The following is a 23,448-nucleotide window of genomic DNA, read 5'->3' as shown; positions in this document are numbered from 1 at the left end:
TCACCAGTACTCAGGGCACGCGCAGCCACCGCCCAATCCAGAGACACCACGAGGTGCACACAGCCACCGGGCTTGGCTGGGCAGGTGGGGACTTCCTCTGGGCACCGTGGGGCTCCATCAGGACTAGGACCCTGTGAGCCCAGAACTCGACTCCAAAGCAGGGGGGACACCGGAGCTCTGGGGACCTCTGGGGCCAGGCCGCGGCTGGGCCCAGCTGCAGGAGACAGGGGCACACTGGACAAGCTGGCAGGGGCGGGGCAGGACCCCTGTGGGGTGGCTACGGAGAGCTGGCTGGACGGGGAGAGAAGTGTGGACTTGTCCTGCAGCTTCTGGACGTCCGTCTCCTAAGACCACGGCAAGCTCTCCACTCCGTTTTTATTCGACCTAAAAGGTCGTCTTGGGCTCAGACACAAAAGTGCACATGCTCTGCGGTACCATTTCCGTGACGTTCCGGAACAAGCGAAGCCAATCGTGGAAGATGGAAGTGCAGGGCTGCTGCTGCAGAGTGGGCGCGGGGCGGGGGCGGGGGGCGTTTCTGGGTGGTGGAAAAGCTCTGTGTCTGCGCCGGGGTGGTGTTTACACAGATTTATACAACTGTCAAAGCTAATCAAAACATACACTTCGAATCTGTGCACTTCATTGTCTGCAAGTTATACCTCGGTTTCCAAAAAAACAGGAGTTAGTGCCCGGGCTTGTCACCCCATTTCCTGGGACTGCGCAGTCTGATTCTCTCCCTCTGAGAAATTCACGGTCCGTGGCTGAGAACAGCAGCTGCCTCCTGTTTGCAGTCAAGGCCAATCACAGCCCAGGCGGCAGAGCGGCCGTCACAAGGGCCTCCTTTCTTCTCCCTTTGACCTACTTCCCTGATAAGTGACAAGACAGACAGACTGGGAACAAATGCGCTCCTTATTCTTCAGCCCTGAGCCTCGGCTAATCCGCCCGGACAGACGGGCGTATGTGAGGGGCTTGGAGACCTCGGCCAGGTGTCAGCCTGCCCGTCAGACCAACCGAGACGCCTCTGTTCCCCGGGCCGCCTCTGCCGGCCGCATCCCCCCTGCACCCCCATCTTTTTGTTTCCTGTCCCTGTGAACATCTGTTAAAACTACTTCTTGGCGAGGTGGGGCAGGCGGACCCGTAAATCACCCACCAGCAGCCACGGCCTGGGTGGGGAACAGAGCCCGGCCCAGCCCGGCCCGGCCCGGCCACCATGGGCGGTGGAGGCACACGCACGGCATGGACGCTGCCACGAGCCACTGCCCCAGGTCGTTCAGGCCTGGAGCAGAGGGTGAGCTGCCCAGAAAGCCCCTAGCAATGAGGAACCCGTGGGGACCAAAGTCAAAACAACTGGGGCATGTCCCACAAAGAGCCAGCTGCCGAGGGCTGAGTGAGGGAGGTGGCAGGCTTCCTTGGAGCGTGGTGGTAACTCCCAAATAAGGCCCCGCTACTGCTGTTTTTAGCCCATTCCACATAATTGGAAAAACATGAGGAAAAGCAAAGCCAGCTGGGCGCCTCAGTCACAGTGGCTGCTGCAGAGGGGGAGGGGAGGCCGAGCTGGGAGGCTCAGCCCGGAAGGGCTCCCTGCACGCCGGCTCCCCTGGGCAAGAGTCACTGGGCACCCCCAGGTCTCCCCCAGTCCCTGGCAGGCCTGGGGCCACCTGCTGTGACTTCCTTCCTAGTCTCCAACCTCAGGACCCCCACCAGGGCCACTTCAGGAGGAGCCTGGGGATCTGAGATGATGCACCCCGAGCCTAAAAGAAGGGAGCCCCCAGTCTCATGCCCAGTCTGCAGGGACCCCACAGGGGCATCCTGGATAGCACTTCACAGCCCAGGTGTGTTAGGGGAACTCACTCCGCTGTCCGATTTCACGGGCGAGGAAACCGCAGCTCAGGGGGCTAACGGAGCAGCCCACCCCACTGGTGCTCGCAGCCAGAGGGTCCCCCATTCCATCCTCCCCTCCTGGGGGGACGCTTGCACACGCTGGGACATCAATGCCCCTGTTCACTGGGACCCAAGCATCATCACCACCTCAGCCCCTTCCTTGAGGAAGGCACCGACCCCCTACACAGGGCTGGCTTTCACGTACTCAAAGTCGGGAAAAAACAGCATTCTCACACATCACAAACATGTCGTTTTCAACTCCCTGAAGCAGACGCCTGGAGGGAGAGTCCCAGGAATCTGAAAGTCACGCACCTGACCCTGGCTTGCTATTGCTAAGACGTTTCCTGCTGGGCCTGTGGTTCCGACCCGCTGCCCCTCCGCCTGCCCTGGGCACTGTCGGGTGCAGAGAGTCGGCCCTCTGCCTCCCACACCTGGCCCGTCTCGGAGACTCAGATTTGATGGGGCTGGGGAACCTCGATGTGACGGAAGGGTCTGAGGAATTCTGACAGCTGGGCCCCCACCATGGACCCCAAATCCCTCCCAGTGCCAGCCTTCATCCCACAGGGAGCCACACGCCCAGAGCACCCAGGACACACACTTCACCCCTCGGCTCCTCCCCTGCTGGCTCCACCTCCCTTCGCCTCCACCCACTCTTGTTGGTACCACCCAGTGTCTGTATCTCCCTCTGACTCCAAACATTCAGGGAAGATCGGTTCTTCTGGCATCAAACTCGACTGCCTGCCTGGATGCAAGTTCAAGTTCAAGGCACGGCTCATCTATGTTGGGCAGCCAGGTCTTCATCCCAACAACCCCATAAATCGTATCCTAGCAGCATTCCTTTGGTAGGTAAAGACACTGAAGCACAGAGAGGCCGAGTCATTTTCCAAAGGTCACACAGCCAGAATGTGAGTCAAGGTGGCAGACACGTGAAAGCCATCGCGTGACTGAACAGGAGCCGCTCGAACCCCGTGACTGAGTTTCCTCACCCCTGCAAGTCTGCGGCAGGCCCTCTACTGCGGACCGAGGCCATGACATTCGTCCCGAATATCACTTGCGATGCCTTCCCCTCCCCCAACAGGGGAAGCCACCCTGCACGGCCCCTTTCTCCATCTCGGGGTGCCTGCTAGCCCTCGCTATGTGCCCTAGGTTCTTCAGCTGCACCCCCTCCCCGTGCTCTGGACGTCAGGTACCCTGCAGCCAAAAGGATCCCCAGGCCACGGCCAGGGAGACAGCACCAGGGCTCAGGTGACAGGATGATGGCTTTTTAGTCCAACCTTTGTCTTCAAGGTGCCTTTTTGTAGCAAAGCATAAGAACTGGGGGTGGGGGGAAAAGAGAAGAACTGGGGGACAGGAGACTGCAGCCCGAGCCCCAATGTGCAGGTGGGGTCATTGCTCTTTGCGATCTCTGAAGCCCTCAGACCCCGTTTGGGTTTCGTGCGTGGTCCCGTCTCTGACTTGCTGTTGCCCACGAACAGATGGAAAGTCAGCTGATGGCCAAGTCCGGCCCTCACTGGTGCCCCAGATCCCTCTGGATTAAGGACTATGGAGATGTTTTAGGACTGCCTCGAATTTCCAGAAAGCCACCAAGGAGAAAAGCTTCCGAGAGGCCTCTGGGGCTCTTCTCAACTCAAACTAAAACTATTAGAAAACTCTGCTCACCCCTCCCGCACCCCAGCGGGAGCACAGCTCTGAATGGGGCCAGGGCTACAGAGGCCCCTCCAGCCCCCAGAAGCAGCCAGGCCTGTACTGTGAATCAGTCTTATGAAAGCACAGAACTGAGAGTCACTTTCTCATGCAAAGCAAGACTCCCTCCCAGCCCCTTTGTCTCCTGGGAGCCTGCCCCTCCTTCTGACAGAGCCCCTAGACCGGGCATCTGGGGTGAACGCACAAAGACGCAGGAGCACCATAAAAAACTCCCCGAGCTGAACTGCCACTGCAGACTGCCCCCCTTGGCCCGCACCCCCACCCAAACCAGCCCCTCGGAATGACAACAAATACGTGTTTCTTCTGTACGTTTGGCGTTCTCCAACTTATTTGTAAGTGTCCTTCAGAGATGGGGGTGGTGGGCAGCAAAACAGTTCTCAAAGGCCAGGGAAGGTGGTCCTGAGCTGCTGAATTCTAGGGGAGCAAGCAGGCTTGCTGACCCCACTGAAGGAGGCTGGGTGCTATGGGTCAGCCCCCCCTTCCCCCACAGCTTCCCCCAAGAAGGGCAGGCTTTGCTGCTAATCCACCAGTTCTACCCCGCAGGGGCCAGTGTCAGCTCCCCACCAAAGAGCCCCCCACTCATGACACCTCCTCCAGGAAGCCCTCCTGGCCGGGCTGCCTCCTCTACTCTGCCCCCTGCACATGCCCTCCCCCACCAGCCCCAACGCAGAGGGCTCCCCAGGGCTGCTCTGTGCCCGGACGGGGAGATGCACATTTAACATTGGCAGAAAAAATGCAGTACCCTCAGAAGGGCTCGCCCACAGGCAGGGGTTTTGCCAGGGCTGAGAGGCCCCAGCTACGGAAATGCTGGGAGCCACAAGGAGGCCAGAGTCCATATGGCCCACGCCCCTGCCTCCTCTGGTTGGAAAAATAATCTGCCCGCCCCCAGGGCATGGGCAAAACAAGGCTCCGGCAGCCCCACCCCAGCTCCCTGAGCCCAGTGACACGAGGAGATGCCAACCGCACAAATGGCGACTGCGACCGCCATCGACCGTGCACCCACTTCGCGCTGGGTACCCTGCACAGGAGCTTTCCATTCCTGTCACACACTGGGTCCTCCACAGCTTCCCAGGGCAGGGGGTACTCTGAGACCCCCGTCTCACAGATGAGAAAGGGAGGCGCCGAGTGACAAGGTCCCATCACTGGCCACCCCCAGGGGACTGTTAGCACTCTGTACCCCTGGGGGGCCTGGGCAAGTCCCTCCTGGAACTCCAGCTTCTCCAGCCATGAACTTCACTGGGCCGGGCCTCTGGGACGAGATTAGGGTCCACACCCCATTCAGGGAATTCTGATGCATGAGGGGGCCTCCGGGGGCAAAAGCTGCTCGCACGAGTCCCCCATCAGGGCGAGGGGCTTGACAGGCACTTCTGCACAATCCACCTTTTCTGGGGGTGGGGAGGGTCATGTCCACACCCCCAACTCCTTCCCCAAACGTCGACATGCTCTGAACACCCAAAGTGGGCAGAGATGGCAGCCAAGCCAGCATCCAGCCACACCCATCCCTCTCCCCCAGCAGACATCACAAGCCGATCCAATACGGGGCCTGGGCAGGCATCACCAATCCATGCGGCACCTGACACCAGATCCAGGTCCCTCTGAGTCCAGGGCCAGGCCCAAGCCAACCCTCTCCTGGCGGAACGACTGAGAAAGAGCAACAACAGAAAAGTGCTGACTGGGCAAGCAGGTTCAAATACTCTCCAGGCACCGGGACTCGCGTGTTTGAACACAAATACAAACAGGAGCAGCTGCTCCTGCGATGACATCCAGTGCAACAGAGACAAACAGAAAACAAGCAAAGACAGGCGGGAGCGTTAACAGACTAGCTCCAGTTCCCTTGGCTTCTCGGCAACACCAAGCAGGACCGGCCGCACCATTAGCAGAGACCCCTGCCGAATGAAAAGATGGGGCCTCTTCTTCAAAATTCGTCAGCATTTCCAGTCAGCGACACCTGAACGCTCTCCAGCGGAGCGTTCGAAGCCAGGGTGCCCTCCTCCGGGGAGGGGCAGGGGTGCCCAGCACACCCTGGAGGGAGGCCGGGACTCACCCGCCAGGGCCAGGCCACGAGACATCAGCTATCTGATCACCTTCCTTCGAAGCAAAAGCAGCAGCCGACCCAGGCCTCTGGGAGCTAGAAGGCCCTGCCTTCTAGAACCTACTCTGCCACTCGCCAGTGACCCAGAGGGCGACCCCACCCAGCTCTCTCCTGTGTAAAATGAGAGCATCAGTCCAAACTGGTCCAGCTGCTCCTCCCCCTCAGTGTCCACCATCCACCTGACCCCGCTTAGTCCCCAACCCCAGAGTGGCCGAGCCGCCCGAGCCAGCATGCCTGACCCTCCTGGGCCCCAGGCCCAGCTCTCCCCCGGCATCACCTGAGAGGCCGCGGTGAACGGAAACCAGCAAGGGGCCTAGAAGGGTCCGAGGAGCCGGGCTGCCGACTCACGCTCCCCTGCCTGCCACACCCAATAACTCACCAGCTCACGGGGTGTCGGTCTCCCACCCCCGCCTGCCCTCCCAGGCTCCAGCGTGAGCCCCGGGAGCCAGGGCACTTGTCTGTGCTGCTCGCCACGTGACGCCGTGGCCCGGGACCCAGCAGGGACCCCTCAGACACCTGCTGAAGGCCCCAATGAGGTGCCGTCCTGGCGGGTTCTAAGGCATGCTCCGAGGGGGCAGAAACTCACTCGGAACAGCCGTGTGGGTTGCGTGGGCCCACCTCATCCCCAGTTCCCAAATGATGGCAACATGTCCTCTTAATCACTTCCCGCCACCCTACAGGACCCTCCCACGACCACCCAGGAAAATGAGGCCCTTCGCGGGGGATGCCACCAGGGCCAGCGCACGGCACCGCTAATGCACCCTTTGGTGTGATGGCCAATCTCCACGCAAGTAAAAGACCGCCCCCAGGGCGACCACAGGACCACCCACAGGACCACCCACAGACCCTGGCCCACGGCAGCAGAGGAACCAGGAATCCACGCCAGGTGGGACCCAAGCCCTTGGACAGCAGGTGACAGGCTGGCAGCCACAGGCAGAGGAGACAGGGTGTGTCTGGCCAGCAGTGCCACGCCCTGGACGTCCCCGGGGACAGACCGCAAGTTCTCTGCACCTGAGAACCCAAGGCGCAGACACCCCTCAGGGCAAGGGCAACCCTTTGCTGAAACATAATCAGTGTGAGTCCTTGAAGACCGATGGGAAATTAAGGGGGAGAACGGAAAGGTGATAAAACACCTAAACCAGAGGCGAAAACAGCATGTGGGGAGAAGTCAACTGAGCTCGTGCTGGAAGTTCCCTTAGGAACGCGTTCTCCACCTCAGTTCCCTGGGGGGGGGGGGGGGGGTCACTGTGGCCCCGAGGCCCCGCCCCCAGGGCAGCCCGCGTCTCACCTGCCTTGCACGTCTTGCCGTTGTGCTGCAGCTGCACGCCGGTGGGGCACGCGCACGTGTAGAAGGGCTCCCTCGGGGACAGCAGGCACAGGTGGGAGCAGCCCCCGTTGTCCTCCTCACACTGCGTGTGGACTGGGGAACACAGGGCAGGTCAGAGAGAGTTCCAGAACACGGCCCTCCACCCTCCCCCACCACTTCTTTCCAAACTAGTAGTACCTCGCGTCCTCGTCCCCTGGGATATCCGGTGTGTCCATCTGCCCAAACACCGTCCCCCTGTGGCGCGGGGCCATCACCGTGGCACCCTGTCCCGCCTCACCCCTGACGCCTGCCACGCCCGGCCTTCAGCTGCCCCCCAGTTCTCCCAGCCACCCTCGGGGCCCAGGTGTGGGCATCCCCCCCGCCCTCCCTCGTCTCCTTCAGGGTCCCAGGAAGGACACCTCCTCCGTGAAGGCTGCCCTCAGCCTTCCCCGGCAGGATATCAGAACCCACCCGTGGGGTAATGACAGACCCCGAGACAGCAGCTTCCTGGAGCATAGGCCTGTCTTGTCCTTTCAGCATCTCTGACCCCACAGGGTCTGCACTGAGGCTTGGCAGCCACCCCTGGACACAGGGCTAAGCCCCTCGGTCCCTCAGTACTGACGACAATGCTTTTCATTGTCCCCAGCCCTCTCACAAGCAATATGCAGCTGAACTGAACAAATATGCTGGAATCGTCCTCTGCTCGTGGGTAACCGGAGACCCTCTGGGGAGGTGCCGCTCCCTTGCTGCCGCCCAGGGCGTGTGGGCCATCTGAGCGTGGATGTAAGGACGGTGACGTCCGTCCACACTGCAACTCCTTCCTCTCGCTGCCAAAAGCAGGTGCTTCTGGGTCCCACTCTTACATTCAAAGTTTGATCCTTCTGCGGCACTGTGGCCAGAAACCCCTGCCCTGGTCCCATGGGAACAGGTGAGCCCAGGGCCCTGGTCCCCCAGCTGCCTGTCACGGGAGCCCCAAGCCGGTGCCTTTCCAGGCCTTCCCCACTGGGGATGCCCGCCAGGACCCTTTGGGGACTTAGACTGAGGACTTCGACTCAGAGCAGATGTTCACTAATAAATATGCAACTTCCGCGGGGCCTTCAAAACAGGGCAACCCACCCTCAGGAATCTCTGCGACCCCGGAGGACGGCCCAGCGGGGCCAGGTCTGCAGACGCCCAGGCCAGTCACTGCCCGCCTGCCTGCCCACCCACCACTGCGCGCCACACACCCCGCTCTGCTCTGGTACCCACCCCCTCCCCCTCCACTAGCTAAAGGGTCGGCCTCCCCCAGACCCTGGGCCCCTGTGGGGGGAAGACACCCGCCCCCTACCCACCACCCACCCACCCGACTCACAATAAGGCTGCCGCTCGGGGCTGAGCACTTGGATGTCCATGGGCGAGTAGAGAGCGCGGAGGATCTCCTTCCGCTTCTCCCCGGTCCTCTTGTTACAGGCATGGATGGAGCGGGTCTGCCAGTCGGTCCAGTACAGGGTGTCCCCGGAGAGCGTCAGCGCAAAGGGGTGTGTCAGGCTGCCCTCCACCACCTTCTGCCTGCAGGTGCGGGAGGGGGAGGGGGGCCGTCAGGGCCCACGGTCCCCTGGCACCCATCACCGCCAGCCCACTCACACAACCCGGTGACGGTAGCTGGGACAGAGCAGAGTGACACAGGGCGGAGTGAGCCAGGGACCCTCTCCCGGGGCACAGGGTACCTTCCAGACCCAGCTGGCACCCCGCCACCCAGCAGTGACATGGGGGGACCCTGCGCACATCCAGCTATGTCCAACCTATTTCTAGAACAGCAGCTGCTGGCCAAGGGCCTCACAGAGAAGGAGGAAGTGGCAGGGAGAAAGCCACATCTGGAGACAAGCAAACCTGTCCTGCCCGGCGCACTAACAGCTTAACAGATCCAACAAAGGCTCCCGGGGGCGGGGCTGTGCTGGGCGGTCACTGCCGCGTCCCCAGCGTGGGCACAGCACCCGGTGAGAGTGACGCTCGTCCAGGCCACGCAGCACCACACGCTCAAGCCCTTTCTTTGTGTGACCAATGTGACCAACTCTCCGTTTTCTTGATGTCAGTGTTTTCGACAACTTACCGAGGTGAAAGTCCTGACACGGAATCCGCCATTTCAGAGTGAACACTTCAGGGCTACACATTGACATTTATTTCAACACCCACTTTCAGAAATTTGGGAATACATACACCCAGGAGTGGAATTGCTGGGGTCGCCTGTTAATTCAGTGTTTAGGTTCCGAGAACCACCAAACTTTTCCATGATGTTGCCATAATCTGATCAGAGAAGCCAGAGACCCGCCATTTCAGGGGCTGCTCCACCTCCCCAACAAGCCCTGCCTCGGCCAGAGGGGCTCCGTGCACTGGGCCCACCCTCACCCCTCCTCCCGGGACACCCCTCCCGCTGCCTCTGGTCGGACTGAGGGCCCCAACACTCCAACCCTCACTGAGCACTCACGTGCGCAGTCCCCGCGCCCCAAGGGCGGCATGCACCGCCCCGCCGGCCCTGTACGCCTGATGGAGAGTGCAATCTCGGCCCCAGTTGTCACACACAGCCCCAAGAGCACCGATGTGACCCAGCAGAGGTCACAGCTGGGAGGGCTGAGCAGGGCGGCTCCCGCCCTTGCCCTCTCCCACAGCAGTCGGTGCTTCCACCTGAGCAGCCGCGGGCACGCCAGGCAGCGTGCTGGCCACCCGTGCTGAGGCAGGAAGAAAGGGGCTGAGAGCAGACCCTGCAGTCCCAGTGCCTGGGTTCCAACCTGGCTCACTTGCTGTGTGACCTTGGAGGTGTTCCTATGCCTCTCTGTGCACTCTTGTGACAGAGGATTGTGACAGCAAAACTACGTGAGGTTGGTGTGTCCAACTGTATGTTGGTTAGAGAATGAAATGAGCCAATAAAATGTCCGGGCAAACAGCAAGTGCTATGAAAGGGGAAGCCACCACCGTCATCATCGTCACCATTGTCACCATCATCACCACCATCACCATTGTTGTCACCACCATCACCACCATTATCACCACCATCACTACCACCACCTCCCTCATCACCATCACTGTCACCATGACGACCACCACCACTGACATCACTGTCACCACTGCTATCACCACCACCATCATTATGTTTTAAATGCCACTATTGTCCTCATTGTCCGTCGTCACAACCCCTCAACCAGGGCCTCCCCAACCTGCAGTCTTTATAGCCTCTAACCCACCTTTCTTAACTGCCAGGGTCACTCAGCAACCTGAGGCCCAGGCTGTCACACTTTCTGAATCTCAAACAAGGCCCCAGGCCAATGTGCACTCACGGGGACAACGGAAGAGGACGCTAGCCCTGAGTGCGTGGCTCAGCTGTGAGCAGCAGCCCGGGGGGAACTGGGGCCTCCTGCCCCGGTGACAGCCATGAGGGTGACACTGGAGATGGACACTCCAGCCTCAGTCAGACCTGCAGACGACCACAGCCCAGCAGCTGCCTGACTGTGACCTCAGGACACAGCCTGAGCCAGAACCACCCTGCTAAGCCACTCCAAATTCCTGACCAACCTCCCAAATGATGCTGCTTTATGCTTCTACATTTGGGGGTTCTTTTGTTACACAGCGATAGGTAACTAATACACAAGACCGGATAAAACGTGGCAAACCTGCCAACATCCTCAAGTCTGTCTGAGTTGGTAACTGCCTGTGTTTGCAGAGATCAAGCCACCAACCGCAGCCCTCGGCACGGGCGCCCTCACACTCCCTGCCGGGGGCAGGAGCCCAGCCGGCTCCGGGAGGAGCCCCGAGTCCTGGCACAGAGCCAGCGGGCAGTGTCCAGTCACACCTAAAGCAGAACGAAGCAGGAGGACCGTTAGCTAAGCTGACCAGAAAGCTCCAAAAACAGCTGCCCAAGATGGAAAAAATCCTTTGTATTCATTCATCATTCGACCGTTTTACTGCACAGGAACTGCATGTAAGGCCCTCTGGCAAGACTGGGGTATGCCGTGGACACCAAGACTGACCGTGCGCCTGCCTTCAGGGTGCTTGCGTGCTGGGGGAAAGCAAGGGGTGCAGGGAGCTGTCAAAAACCCGGCCGGACCCTTGGGCTTTAGGTCCGAAACACCTTGTCTGCAAATCCAAAAGTCTGAAAACTGAAAGAGTTCTCTCCCCCTTTAACGGCAAAACCTGTGCGTGGACGTGAAGCTCTTTATCATCTTCTCCATTTCACCCCGAACACACACTTTACAGTTTGCTATAAAAATATTCATGCGGTCAATGGCAGATGCCGCCCCAGACCTTGCTGGGGGTGTGATGCTGCACGCGGTGTGCACACGTCATTGTCACCATCCTGCCCTCTAAAGAGTCCTGAGTCCCTCGGGCCCCAGGCTCAGGCACGAGACGCTAGGCCTCAGCCGGGGACACTTGCCAGCACCCAGGTAGGACTGCCCTGTGGCAGCTGGGGCACAGTGCAGGTGGGGGGGGGGGGCGGCCACTCACCGGAACGAGCCGTCCAGGTTGGCGCGGTGGATGAAGCTGAGCTTGGCGTCAGCCCAGTAGAGCTTCCGCTCCTCCAGGTCTATGGTCAGCCCGTTGGGCCAGTAGATGTCTGAGTCCACGATGACCTTCCGGGCGCTGCCGTCCATCCCCGCCCGCTCGATGCGGGGAGTCTCCCCCCAGTCTGTCCAGTACATGTACCTGACGAGGGGAGTGGAGGAGAGAGAGTAAGCAATCGTCTGCTCTTTGGTTTTATTTTGTCTCCATGGATGCAAACCGGAAACCCAGTGCATCTGTCTTAAGATCACAGTCACCGAAGATAACCAGTGTCTAGGGCCTGGGGTACTATTGCTTCTGATTGGTTTTCTAAGCAGTGAGTCAGGTACTAATTTTTAACAAAGGTGGGTAATCACAATACACTGTTTCCACTTGTTCTCAGTTAGCAATCTACTCCAGACACCCTATCTTTTTACTCACAGAAACCCTCCTTATTCTTTTAGCGGTGACGGCTACTATGGATTAAGTAACTGCATGTTGGGCATTTGAACGGTAGCCAATTTTTTATGACTATGAAGGTGCCATATACGAATCTATCACAGACAATTAAAGACACGTGGGGTGGAATGTGACCAAGCACTAAGAAGAAATGAGCTATGAAGCTAAGAAAAGCCACGGAAGAACCTTAAATGTATATCAAGTGAAAGAAGCCAGTCTGAAATGGCTACATACTGTGTGATTCCAACCAGATGACATTCTTGGAAGAGGTAAAACCAAGGAGGCAGTGAAAGGCTTGGGGGCTCGGGGGTTCTGGGAGCTCAGGGGCTCTGGGGGCTCCAGGGGCTCCAGGGGCTCAGGGGCTCTGGGGACAGGGGAGTAGGTGGAGCACAGAGGTTGTTCGGGGCAGTGAAACTCCTCCATCCGATACCACAGCGTGTACATGTCATCATACCTATGTCGAGTCCCACGAAATCTGCATGGGTATACAGGAACTCTCTACTGCCCCTCTACCTTTTGTTTAAAAGATTTTATTTATTTTTAGAGAGAGGGGAAGGGAGGCAGCACAAGAGGGACAGAACCCGCAACCCAGGTGTGTACCCCGACTGGGGATCGCACCCGTGACCGTCCGCTCTGCAGGACAACACCCAACCCACTGAGCACACCGGGCAGAGCTACCTTCCCCCGCAAACCTAAAACTGCTTTGAAAAGTGAAGTCTTGCCCTGGCTGGTGTGGCTCAGTGGATTGAGTGCTGGCCTGCAAACCAAAGGGTCGCCAGTTCAATTCCCAGTCAGGGCACATGCCTGGGTTGCGGGCCAGGTCCCCAGTGGGGGAGTGTATGAGAAGCAGCCACACATTGATGTTTCTCTCCCTCTCTTCCTCTCTCTCTTTCCCTCTCTAAAAATAGGGTTTTTTAAAAAAATGAAGTCTATTTTTTTAAAAAAAACAGCACCACGGGAGGAGGGCAGTGAAACATCATGGCAGGGGCTTCCGGGTGGGCTTGTGGAGGGCCCGGCCCTGCTCACCCACCTGTTCAAGTTTCCAGCGAGGGGCACCCGCCCACATGAACCACCACCTCCTTAAAGACCCCCCTTCAAGGCTTCCTCACTTCACGTCCCACCAAGTGAACGCGGACAATATGCTGTGACACCAGGCATCCTGAGGGACAGGTTCAAATGCCACCGGTGCCCAGACACTGCCCTACTTTCCAGCAGGGTGTCTGCCCAAAGTTTCTCCACAGAGAAGGGGGACAGTGCCGGGTTCGAGAAGCCCCTCTCTCACCTGTGGTCCACAGAACTCCCCGGCCCCCTCCTCCGGGGTGGGCCTGGGTCCCGGCCATCAGCAGACCCCGTCACCCCCGCCTGAGTGGCGGCTGCAGACAAGCAGCTCGCTCGTGCCGGGCCGAGGGGGTCAGCACAGAGCCCCAGCTGGGAAGGCAGGCGTGCCCAGGAGCCAGCTGCGCGGTCCCCGGCGAGGGCCTCCCGTCCGGGGGAGGGGGCACAGACCAGTGTAGTCCACGGGGACACCGGAGAGCAAGCCCGGCCTTGCCCTTGGGGGTCTCTGTCCAGCGCCAGAGAGAAAATGTTACATGCACAGCTGCGCCTGCCCCCACAGGAGCTGCGACGGCAGGATCTGCAGGTACCCCAGGGGCCACCCTCACATCACCAGCTTCCTGTGACAAGCTCGAAAAGGAGAAGGGACGTCACACAAAATGTACCTTCTCCCTGCGCGGTGGCCAGCGGCATCCTGCCACTGTCACCAGTTCCCCCACCCCAGTGGGGACGGAGGGGAGAGAGAAGCTCTCCCAGCGGCCTCTCTCAGTGTCACCTCTGGGTCTGGTGAGAGCGCGATGGACACAGCGAAGCAGGCACGCCTGCGCCCGCCAGGCAGACAGGAGAGCGAGGCTCTGCAAGGAGGACCTGCCCAGGGTCGCAGGCCCATTCTCTGGCGAAGGCCAGATCCTGGCCATCACGTGACTCCGCCCTCTTCCAGCAGCCCACGGTGCACAGGTGCTGCCGGCCAGCTCGGCAAAGGCTCCCGCAGCCTGGGGCAGAGGGCCCCCCAAACCCACCCCTGCCATACTCTCCTCGCAGCCTGAACAGAGCCCTGCCTCCCGGCCGGCTGCAGAGAAGGCATCCGGAGCATAAATCTCAGAGTGATCCCCTCACAGCCCCCCATACACTCCACTGTGGTCCATGGGACAGGCCAGCAAATGCGAAGGCTCGGGACCTCTGCAAGGAGCATAGTTCAAATTCCTTCCCCTGAGTTTCATAACAGAGGCAGCTGGTTTCCTTAAATGGGGAATCGGCGCGCTGCCCGGTCGCCAGAGACGGGCCGGCGTGGATGTGCTCCTGCCGAGTCCTGTGCTCGGCCACAGGCCGGGCCACATTCCACGGAGGAAAATCCACTTCCGAAGGAGAGCGGTGTGGCCTGGGCTGTGCACAGAGGCTGCGGTTGTGGCTGTGTTATTTTAGGGAAGGGCCGTCCTGCATTTTAAAGAGGGGGTTGGGTTTCGGCCCTGCTCTAACTGGAGACCCGCGCAGGCCAGGCCTCCCTTGGACGCTGCCTCCCTGAAACTGTACCAAGTCCCACCTCTGGGGTCCGTGGGCCCCCTTGGCGGCGGCAGGCGCTTGGTCACACGCACACTGAGGTGGACGTCTGAACTGGGAACCGCCCCACCCCATGGAGGCCAGGACCCGTAACCCCTCATCTCAGGAAGGAGTCCGGGGGGACGGTGTCACAGGAGGGCACGAGGAGGTGGCGGGCATTCCAACATGACAGGGAGGAGACACAGCTGCTCCACGCGACCTTGCGCTTGAGGCCAGGACAGAGGACAAAACCCACTGTCCCTGCTCGCAGACAGCGGTCCTGCCCCCGGGACTCAGAGACCACCTGCCAGGTCCGTATCTGGCGAGGGCAGAGGTGCTGCCCACGGCTTCCATGGACTGGCCTGGACTCCAGCCCCCTGGGCGGCATGGCGCCCAAGGGGACAGAGCAGGCAGCTCAGCCCCTCCCACCAACCACAGAGGAGCCTGCGGGTGGGGGCAGCTCTTTTCAGCCCTCACCCATCAGACGTGTTCCCGGGGCAGAGGTGTGATCTTGGCGGATCTGGGGGAGACTTCGGAGGAAGATCAGAAAGGACTCCAGACATTTAACGAGAAAAGCCAGAGACGGACGGGCTCCCGGAGATGGTGCAGGCAAAGCCGGCCAGACAGCGGCGTGAAGACTGCACCCCACCAGCACCAAGCCCCTCCCGGGCGACTGCCAAGAGCGCCCAGCCACAACGGCAAAGGCCACAGGGAAGAAAAAAGAGAAATCTTCTCATGGACGTGGAGACTGTACTTCGGGGGGTGGGGGGGCATGTTCAGTGCAGCAAAAACTGACATTTATTGAAACCACTAACTTCTTGGTGTCTTCTGCATGACACGTGACATGGTCACCCCCACGCAGATGGGGACACTGAGGCATGGAGTGGTGCCGTGTCATCCTGGCTTCCTGTCTTTCTCGCCAACCTACGTGCAAAGTGCCAGCCAACCCAGCTGGTTCTGCCTCCAAAATAGACTTCTCACCTCCCTGCTCACTACCTCCCTGCTCCCAGCTGCTGCCCTCTGCTGCCAGCCAGTACCCCAGCCATTAACAGGGCACCTGATCCCGCCCTGAGGGCTACTCTCACCCCAATGGCCAGAGGGATCCCTGTAAGCATCAGTCAGACCAGGTGACTCCTCCACGGACAGCCTGGCCTGCCCCTCCCTCTGCTTTGTGTTTGTGTCTGCCAGCCCCTCTCTCCTCCCCCACCCCACCACAGCCCCTCCATGAGGCCCAGACTGTCTGCCCCAGGGCCTTTGCACTGGCTGCCCCCTCCACTTAGAATACTCTCCCCCACATTGCCACATGGTTCTCGCCCTCTTCAGGTCTCTGCTCAAAAGTCATATTGACCTTCCCGGGCTCCCAGCCTCCCGGTCCTGGAGCCCTGCTTCTCTCTCCTCCGGGAACATGCTCCCCTCAGACACGTGGTCTGTTTCCTCTTCTGCCCCCCGTGCATCATGGGGCCCCCAGGCTGCTCCCCTCAGTCTCCCCCGCCCCTGACAGGTGTCCCCTCTTAGCCAGAGAGATTCGGCCACACAGGACACCACCACCTGGAAGTGGGTAGGTGACCCCAGGAGTCTCAGCATTGAACCTCGGTGTGAGCGAGGTCTGAGGCAGAGAATGTCCCCAACAGCACAGAGACCATCAGGATGGTCAGCCTGGGCCCCGGGCAGCTCAGCCGGCTTGGAAGAGGGCCAGGGGCCAGAGCACCCTACAGGGAGGGCACTGCTGGGATGGACCCCAGCCCAGGATGCAAAAGCTGGGGCGCCCCTCTGGTGGTGGGACACCAGGTTTCTGGACTGACCTCAGCGAGTCAGATACTGGGGCTGTAAATGCCACCTCCAACATGCGCACACACCTGCTCACAGGCACACACATACAGGTGAGGACACACTCAAACATACACACCAACACTCGTGCACACATGCACAGAAACCAGCCAGCTCCCCCTAGACAGCAGAAGCAGCCGAGTGTACTTGCTAAGTCAGCATGCTGATGTAAGGAGGCTGGCTGGGCCACTCAGCGCCCCTCACCCAGCCTATTCCTGAGCTTCCACCCCCCACCCACCACCCACCAGGCAGCACAAACAGTCACAAGCGTGGGCCCCCAGGCAACACAGGGCTGGGCTCCATCCTGGCTCCAGGAGTCTGCTAATGGACGCTCAGCCCGCCCTCTCGGCCCACAGCTGCCAAGGCCCAGGCCGGCCCTCCTCCGAGGGGTACGGAGACATTAGGGAGCTGACAAAGGGTTCCTACAGGGCCAGAGGCCAAAGAAACAGCCATTGTGTTTCTGTTCCATGTCCCAGAGCCACCTCTGACAGCTGAACCGGCAGGGACAGACAGGATGACTGGCTGGCGGTCGCCTGGGCTGGCACAGCGCAGGTAAGAGTGTGTCATTCCCGGGCTTCGGGAGGAGGGGACGGAGGGCTGAGCAAGCAGCTCCCACTGGGAAAAGCCTGGAACGAGCCTGGCCAGTGAGGCTCAGCCATGTCCCCACAATCTCTCCACCCCAGCCTGCAACTCCACCCGTGTCCTTGTCCTTCCGCCTTTCGCAGACCCCTTCGGGACCTCCTGGCCGGGCCCTGTGCCTTCCTGGGTCTCGGCGAGCTCAGACTGGGAGGCAGAGGGGCGCAGGGGGCTTCTCGGGCAGACCAGGGGCACGAACCCCAGTGAGCTCCGCTGTGGACAAAGAGCCCCGCTTTTCCCGCCCGTCACCGTGGAGGCGGCTAGAAAAGGGGCGCAGGGTACGAATCCCACCTGGGAGGGAGCCCGCACCCCTCGGCACTATCACATGCCCATCCCGGGTTTAACGAATCAAGCCCTTGGCCAAGCACTTTCGCCGCCTCCGACGATGTCGGTTTTACAGACACACGGCTACGTGACAGGAACGGGGACGATGTTCAACACCGAGCTCTGAAAGGCGAACGCGTCTAGGAGCACCAGGGTTTCTCTGAAAAAGCCACTTGGGCTCAGATGAATCCAAGAGGGAAACCAGGACCCCACCCCTGACCCCTGACCCTCCCCGGGGGACAGGCAGCTGGGTTTACCCGTGAGCAGGGTCCAAGGCGATGGCCCGAGGCTGGTCAAGGTCCTGCCAGAAAAGGACCTTCCGGGACGTGCCGTTGAGGTTGGCCACCTCGATGCGGTTGGTCTCCGAGTCCGTCCAGTACAGCTTCTTGCCCACCCAGTCGCAGGCCAGGCCGTCGGGCGACACCAGGCCGGAGACGACCACGCTCTGCACGGCGGCCCCCGACCGGTTCAGGTAGGTCTGCTTGATGGCCTCTTCGCTCACGTCCGTCCAGTACACGGCTCCCCTGGAGAACTGAAAATCCACCGCGGCCGCATCCTCCAGGCCGCTGGCCACCACGGTGGACTCCAGCTTGACTCCCCCGGCGTCCACCAGCCGCACATCCCGGCGGTTGGCAAACAGCAGGAGCGGCGAGGCTGTGGGAACAGAAGCAATCCGTGAGGGCCGCCAGCCGGGGCAGGGGCGCCCGGCCCGGCCCGGCCCCGGGCCCTCTGCTCGTCCCTGCCGCTCCCCAAGGCGCTGTCAGGAAGGCACCAGGGCAGCCGGAGCCTCACTACTCGGAGGCCTGTCAACCCAGCAAATGGTGTTGTTGTGGCTGAAATCACCGCTGAAGGCCACCGCTCGTCCACCCACGTCCGGGCGACTGACCTGTCCTGCCAGGCCCACCGCCTCCCACCAGGCCATGCAGCTCTTCCAGGAGCTGCACAGACATCACGCCCCTTCCTCAGCCCAATGCAGGGGCGGGGACCCAAGGGCATGGCCCTGCCTGTGGTGCCCAGGCCACACAGAGCCTCAGGACTCCCTCCCAGCCCCCAGACCGCTGCCCACACTCGGCCACATTCCCAGGACGGTGGCCTCCATCTCCTGCTCTGGAAGGCCACCCTCTGCTCCAACCCGGTCCATAGCTGCCACTGCCCTTCGGAGTGAGGTCAGGCTGCCAGGGAGAGCTCCCGGCTCAAGTCCTGGCCTCTCCCCTGCAGGAAGAGGGGACACATGAGGATTCTCGGGCAGGACCGTCCGTGGGGCTCCACCACCCCCAGGGTCACCTCCACGTCAGCTCTACGATTCTTTGTGGCAGGAAGGGGGACTGCAGAATCCAGGCAGCGGCTGCTACCCTGCACTCCAGCCGGGCTGCCCGGCCTCCCCCAAGGACAGGTGGCCGCCAAAGCCCATCTGCCCCGAGCCTCACTCCTCCTGCCCCAAGCAGGTGCACACAGATAACAGCACTCACTGTCACGGGCTGACACGCAGTGACCCCGCCTGCCCCGTGACTGCTTACGCCCACTTGACAGAAGGAGAAGGTGAGGCTCTGGGAGGAGTGGTTCTGGGCACCAGGAGTCTCTGCCCCTCGGAACGCTCATACGTGCATTCAGTTCGTAAAAACGCATCACATTTCTGAGTATTTATACTTTCATGAAAAGAGTTTGAAAAGTAAAAATTTTCCCTGTTTTCCCAGCTGCTCACAAGAATCTTCCCCAGTGCACCGAGGGTCCTGGTGGACCCTGCACTCCGGGACAGCCCACCTGCCTGTCTGAGAACGCCCCCACCCCCACCCTGAGCCAGCACGCAGCTGCTGCTCTCTCTATAAATACCCGCTGAGGTGTCTGCATCTCACCCCCACCCCGCCTGCCTGCGGCACCCCAAGTTCAAGACAGTGAGGTACCTCTGTCCTGTGAGAGGCAAGAAGGGAAAGAGCAGGCTCCCAGGGAAGGCCCCACCCCCACCCCTGCCGGGGGCTCCGGGATGGTGTGCCAGTGAGACCCACAGCTGGAGGCCCGGGGGCAGAGGATTAGGCTCAGGATCGGGGAGGGTGCGGGACTACCTGTGGGAAGGAGGCGGGGGCGGTGCAAAACGGCTTCACAGGGAAGAGAGTGGTGTGTGGGATCCAGGGGGCACCTCAGGGCCACATGGGGTGACCTGGTGCTCCCACCACCACCACAGTGCTCCTGAGACTGGACCAGGGTGGCCGGGGATCCCACCCTGGCTGTGAGCTGCCTGGGCCTGGGCTCCCAAGGTGCCTGGCAGCAGGGCCCCCGGCTGACACCCAGGGTGTCGAGCCGAAACCCCACGCTGCGGTTCTGAAGTCAAAAAGCCCTCTGAGAAGCCCATCCGCTCCCCAGAACAGACACACGCAGGCGTGCCCACAGGGTGCTGTCGCAAGGCCCAGCCTCGTGACATCGGCCTCCCAGGGCGATCCAGCTCCCCCAGAGCCCCTTGCGAAAGCAGGCAGGGAGAGGGACACCTGCTCCTCTTTCTACCCCAAAACAGCATCTCTGGCATCTCAGCCGGGAGCAGGCGGTACCACAGCTGTCCCAGGTGTAAGCCTCAACAGGCGACGGCCCACAGACAAGGGGCTACCAGCTGCTCCCCAGGCGGGAGGGGAAGGAGGGGACAAGGGCAGCACCCCAGGGGCGAGCCACCAGCCCCAGCTGCAGGCCAGAAACCCAGGAACCGTCTCCAGAGCAGAGTCCCAGAAGCAGACAGGGGCCAGGGCCGGGAGGGGAGGCAGGAGCTCTTGGAAGCTGCCCCAGGCACAAAAAAATCCTCACTCTGCTCAGTTCTTTCTCCAGAACTGGAAAGACAGCATTTCCCCGCCTCCCGCCACAACCACCCCCCCTGCAGTTTACACTTTGGGCAGTTCAGGTGCGCCCTTCAAAGGCGCCGGTGGGGGTGTTTTTCAATTTCCTATGCTTTTCCAAGCTGAGACAGGAGGGGTGGCCGGGGAGGCACGGGCCTTGGCAGGCAGGCTCTCTCCAGGAGGAGCCAGTCCTGCCTCGAAGTCAGTTAGAAACCCCCTTCCTAAGTGTTCAGAGGCACCCCTTCGCCCTCCCGTCCCCTGGGGAGCTCCCCGCGGGGGGCCTCTGTGTGGGTGGCTGCCCGCCTTCCCCGGCAGGCACCCACAGCACCTTCTCTCCCAGGCCCCTCCTCCGGGCCTGGGCCACCCTGGCTAACGTGGCCCCGTGCCAAGGAGGAGCCCCAGCCCTTCCGGGAGAAACGGCCCTCCCCGCCCACAGGTGAAGAGGGGCTGGGGCCGGAAGGACAGGGGGGTGGCAGGGCAACAGGTGGGAGCAGAGCCAAGTGGGAGGAGGGGGGAGCAGAGCAGCGCAGAGATGGGGAAGGTGGGGCGGGAGAGGCAGCGGGCCGGCCGGGACCAGGACGCAGTGGCAGGGTGTCGAGCAGCACGCAGACTCCGTGTGGGCACACACGGCCACGCCGAGAACCCACCCGCACGTCCTGTGCCCCACCGGGGGGGACGGACAAGCAGTGAGTGTGATGGGGCAGGCAAGGCCGGGACCTGGGACACTGAACAGAGAAGAGCAGAGGGTCTGGGAGTGCATTTCACGGAAGACAGTCATGTCACTGAGAGTGACAACTGGACAAAGACTTGAAGGGGGTGAGGGAGGTGCCCTGGCAGAGAGAACAGCCAGGGTGAGGTCCCCAGGTGAATCACACAGGCAGGCAGGCAGGCAGGCAGCCGCTGGTGGGGTGGGCTCCTACCCCAGGAACAAGCCCAGGTGCACAAGACCCTCTCCTCTCACAGACCCCCCCTGGCAGGTCGGAGGTCGCAGCTGCATACCCCCCCAGGGAAGGGGGCTGTGGCTCTTGGAAAGGTGCCTTCCCCTGCCCAAGGTCACTCCACCCAGGGATGGTCCCTTGACTGGTGGCCTGAACTTCGGGCAGTGAGAAGAAACAATGCCACGTGAGAAAGGAGTGGAGGGGACAGGGCACATGAGGTTCAGAGCTCAAGCCACTGGCCCGGCCACCACTCAGCTCCAGGACCCACGCGGGGTCAGCCTGAAACACACTCCTGGCGGCCGCAGATGCCAGGACAACCCCTTCCAAAAACCCCGAGGCAACTGGTACTAAGGATGGTAAAAACGTGTAAACCCTCTCCCTGGGGGCCAGCCCTGCAGGACGTCACCCCCAGGGACACCCGGAAGAAGGAAAAGGTCCCAGTCACAGTGTTGGCTGCAGCCTATTTGCAATAAGAAAACACCAGCCAAGAGTCCCCAGTAGCAGGGTAACTGGACCGTTCTCCGTGGAACGTTGTGTCCATTAAAGTGATAGGAAAATCACACAGTAACATCAGAAAGTGTTAAGTGAAAACACACACCCTCCGCGTGACTGTGAACCCGGACATGCACCGGGACCTCGGGGAGGAGACGGCGCCAAATGGGGACACAGTCCGCAGAGGAGGCTGGATCAAGGTCAACGGTGACCTTGTCATTGACATGTTTAATGCCCAACCCCAGATTCCGTTCAGTTCGCTATGAGGCCGTCTGCATCAGGGCCACGTACCACAAGGAGGGCTCACCCCGCCGGCTCTCCACGCGTGAGCCCCAGGGCCCACTCCGGGTGATGGCGCACCGCAGGACTGGCTCAGACCCCGGCCTCTCGGACCTCAACCACGGTCTGTGAAATGGGGTCATCGCTGCCCCTCCAAGACAGACAGGCTCACACAGGACAACTCACACGATGGCTCCATCCGGTCATGGCACATGGCCAGCACTCAGTGAATCCCAGCCGGGCGGCGGCAGCAGCGGCTGTAACTCATTGAATGTTTCATTCATGCAGCCCTGGGCCGGCTCTGCTACAAAGCACATCGACTCAGACTCAGGTGCTGGGGTTCAAATCCCAGTGCAGCCGCCAGCTGTGAGATTTGGCGAGACTTCATCTGCCCTGAGCCTCAGTTTTCTCATTCACAGGAAGTTGTTGCTCCTCCTAAAAGGCAGCGCTGGCGGCTGCAGAAGCGGCCTCACACTCTCCCTCCAAGGGACCCCCGGAGCTGCCCCATGACCCAACACGTCCGCTCCTCAGTCTGCCCCCAACTGAGCCGAAAACAGGAACTTGGAAATTAACAGTGAGACACACGTGTTCACAGCGGCATTGTGCACAACCACCAGGAGGTGGGAACAGCCGAGTGCCCATCCGCATGAAGGGTTACACCAGGTGTGCTTTGTGGAATATTCCTCGGCCACGAGCAGGAAGGGGACACTGGCACGCTACGACACGGATGATCCCTGAAGACATGATGCTCTGTGAGGACGTCGGACATGTGTCATACTGACTGTGTGCCCGTGGAATGTCCATAGAGACAGATGGCAGATTTGTGGTTGCCAGGGGCTGGCGGAGGGGCAATGAGGAATGATGGTTTTTCCTTTGGGGTGATGGAAACGTTCTGGAATTAGATGGAGGTGTGTGTACGAAACGCCACTGCATTGTTCCCTTTAAAATGCTGGTTGTAGCCCTGGCTGGTGTGGCGCAGTGGATTGAGTACTGGTCTGTGAACCGAAGGGTCCCCGGTTCGATCCTAGACAGGGCATGTGCCTGGGCTGAGGGGCAGGTCCCCAGTAGGGGGCGTACAAGCCAACCGACTGCTGTATTTCTTGTACATCGATCGATGTTTCCCTCCTCTTTCTCCCTCCCTTCCCCTCTCTAAAAGAAATAAATAAAATAAAATAAATTGTTTAAAGCTGATGATTAATGTTACACAAATTTCACCTCAATAATTTTTATTTATTTATTTATTTTTAGAGAGAGGGGAAGGGAAGGAGAAAGAGAGGGAGAGAAACATCCATGTGTGGTTGCTTCTCACGTGTCCCCTACCAGGGTCCTGGCCTGCAACCCAGGCACGTGCCCTGACTGGGAATCAAACCGGTGACCCTTTGCTTCACAGGCCCATGCTCAATCCACTGAGCTACACCAGCCAGGGCTCAATAACTTTTTTAAAAGCACTGCTGGTCCTGGCCGGTGCAGCTCAGTTGGCTGGAGCACCATCCCATCAACAAAAAGGTCACAGGTTCGATTCCCAGTCAGAGCACCTATCTAGGTTGCGAGTTCCGTCCCTGGTCAGAGAGTATGTACGAGAGGCAACCACTCACTGTT

The 23,448-nt window shown here is 60.6% G+C and overlaps 1 protein-coding gene across 1 annotated transcript in view; it reads right to left on the bottom strand.

The window, feature by feature from the left end:
• Nucleotides 1-23,448, bottom strand: part of LRP5 (LDL receptor related protein 5) — an 86,141-nt gene that overhangs the window by 43,404 nt on the left and 19,289 nt on the right. The window contains exons 2-5 of the mRNA XM_037135209.2: nt 17,582-17,978; nt 11,457-11,654; nt 8,332-8,528; nt 6,963-7,094 (exon numbers count right to left, since the gene is read on the bottom strand). Coding sequence (XP_036991104.2) covers nt 6,963-7,094; nt 8,332-8,528; nt 11,457-11,654; nt 17,582-17,978 — 924 coding nt within the window. The remainder of the gene's footprint in view (nt 1-6,962; nt 7,095-8,331; nt 8,529-11,456; nt 11,655-17,581; nt 17,979-23,448) is intronic.

This window comes from Artibeus jamaicensis, unplaced genomic scaffold, assembly GCF_021234435.1.
Source record: "Artibeus jamaicensis isolate MK-2021 breed Jamaican fruit bat unplaced genomic scaffold, CSHL_Jam_final contig_3109, whole genome shotgun sequence".
In the NCBI taxonomy this organism is placed as follows: Eukaryota; Metazoa; Chordata; class Mammalia; order Chiroptera; family Phyllostomidae; genus Artibeus; species Artibeus jamaicensis.
This window is presented reverse-complemented; position numbering and strand designations above follow the sequence as displayed.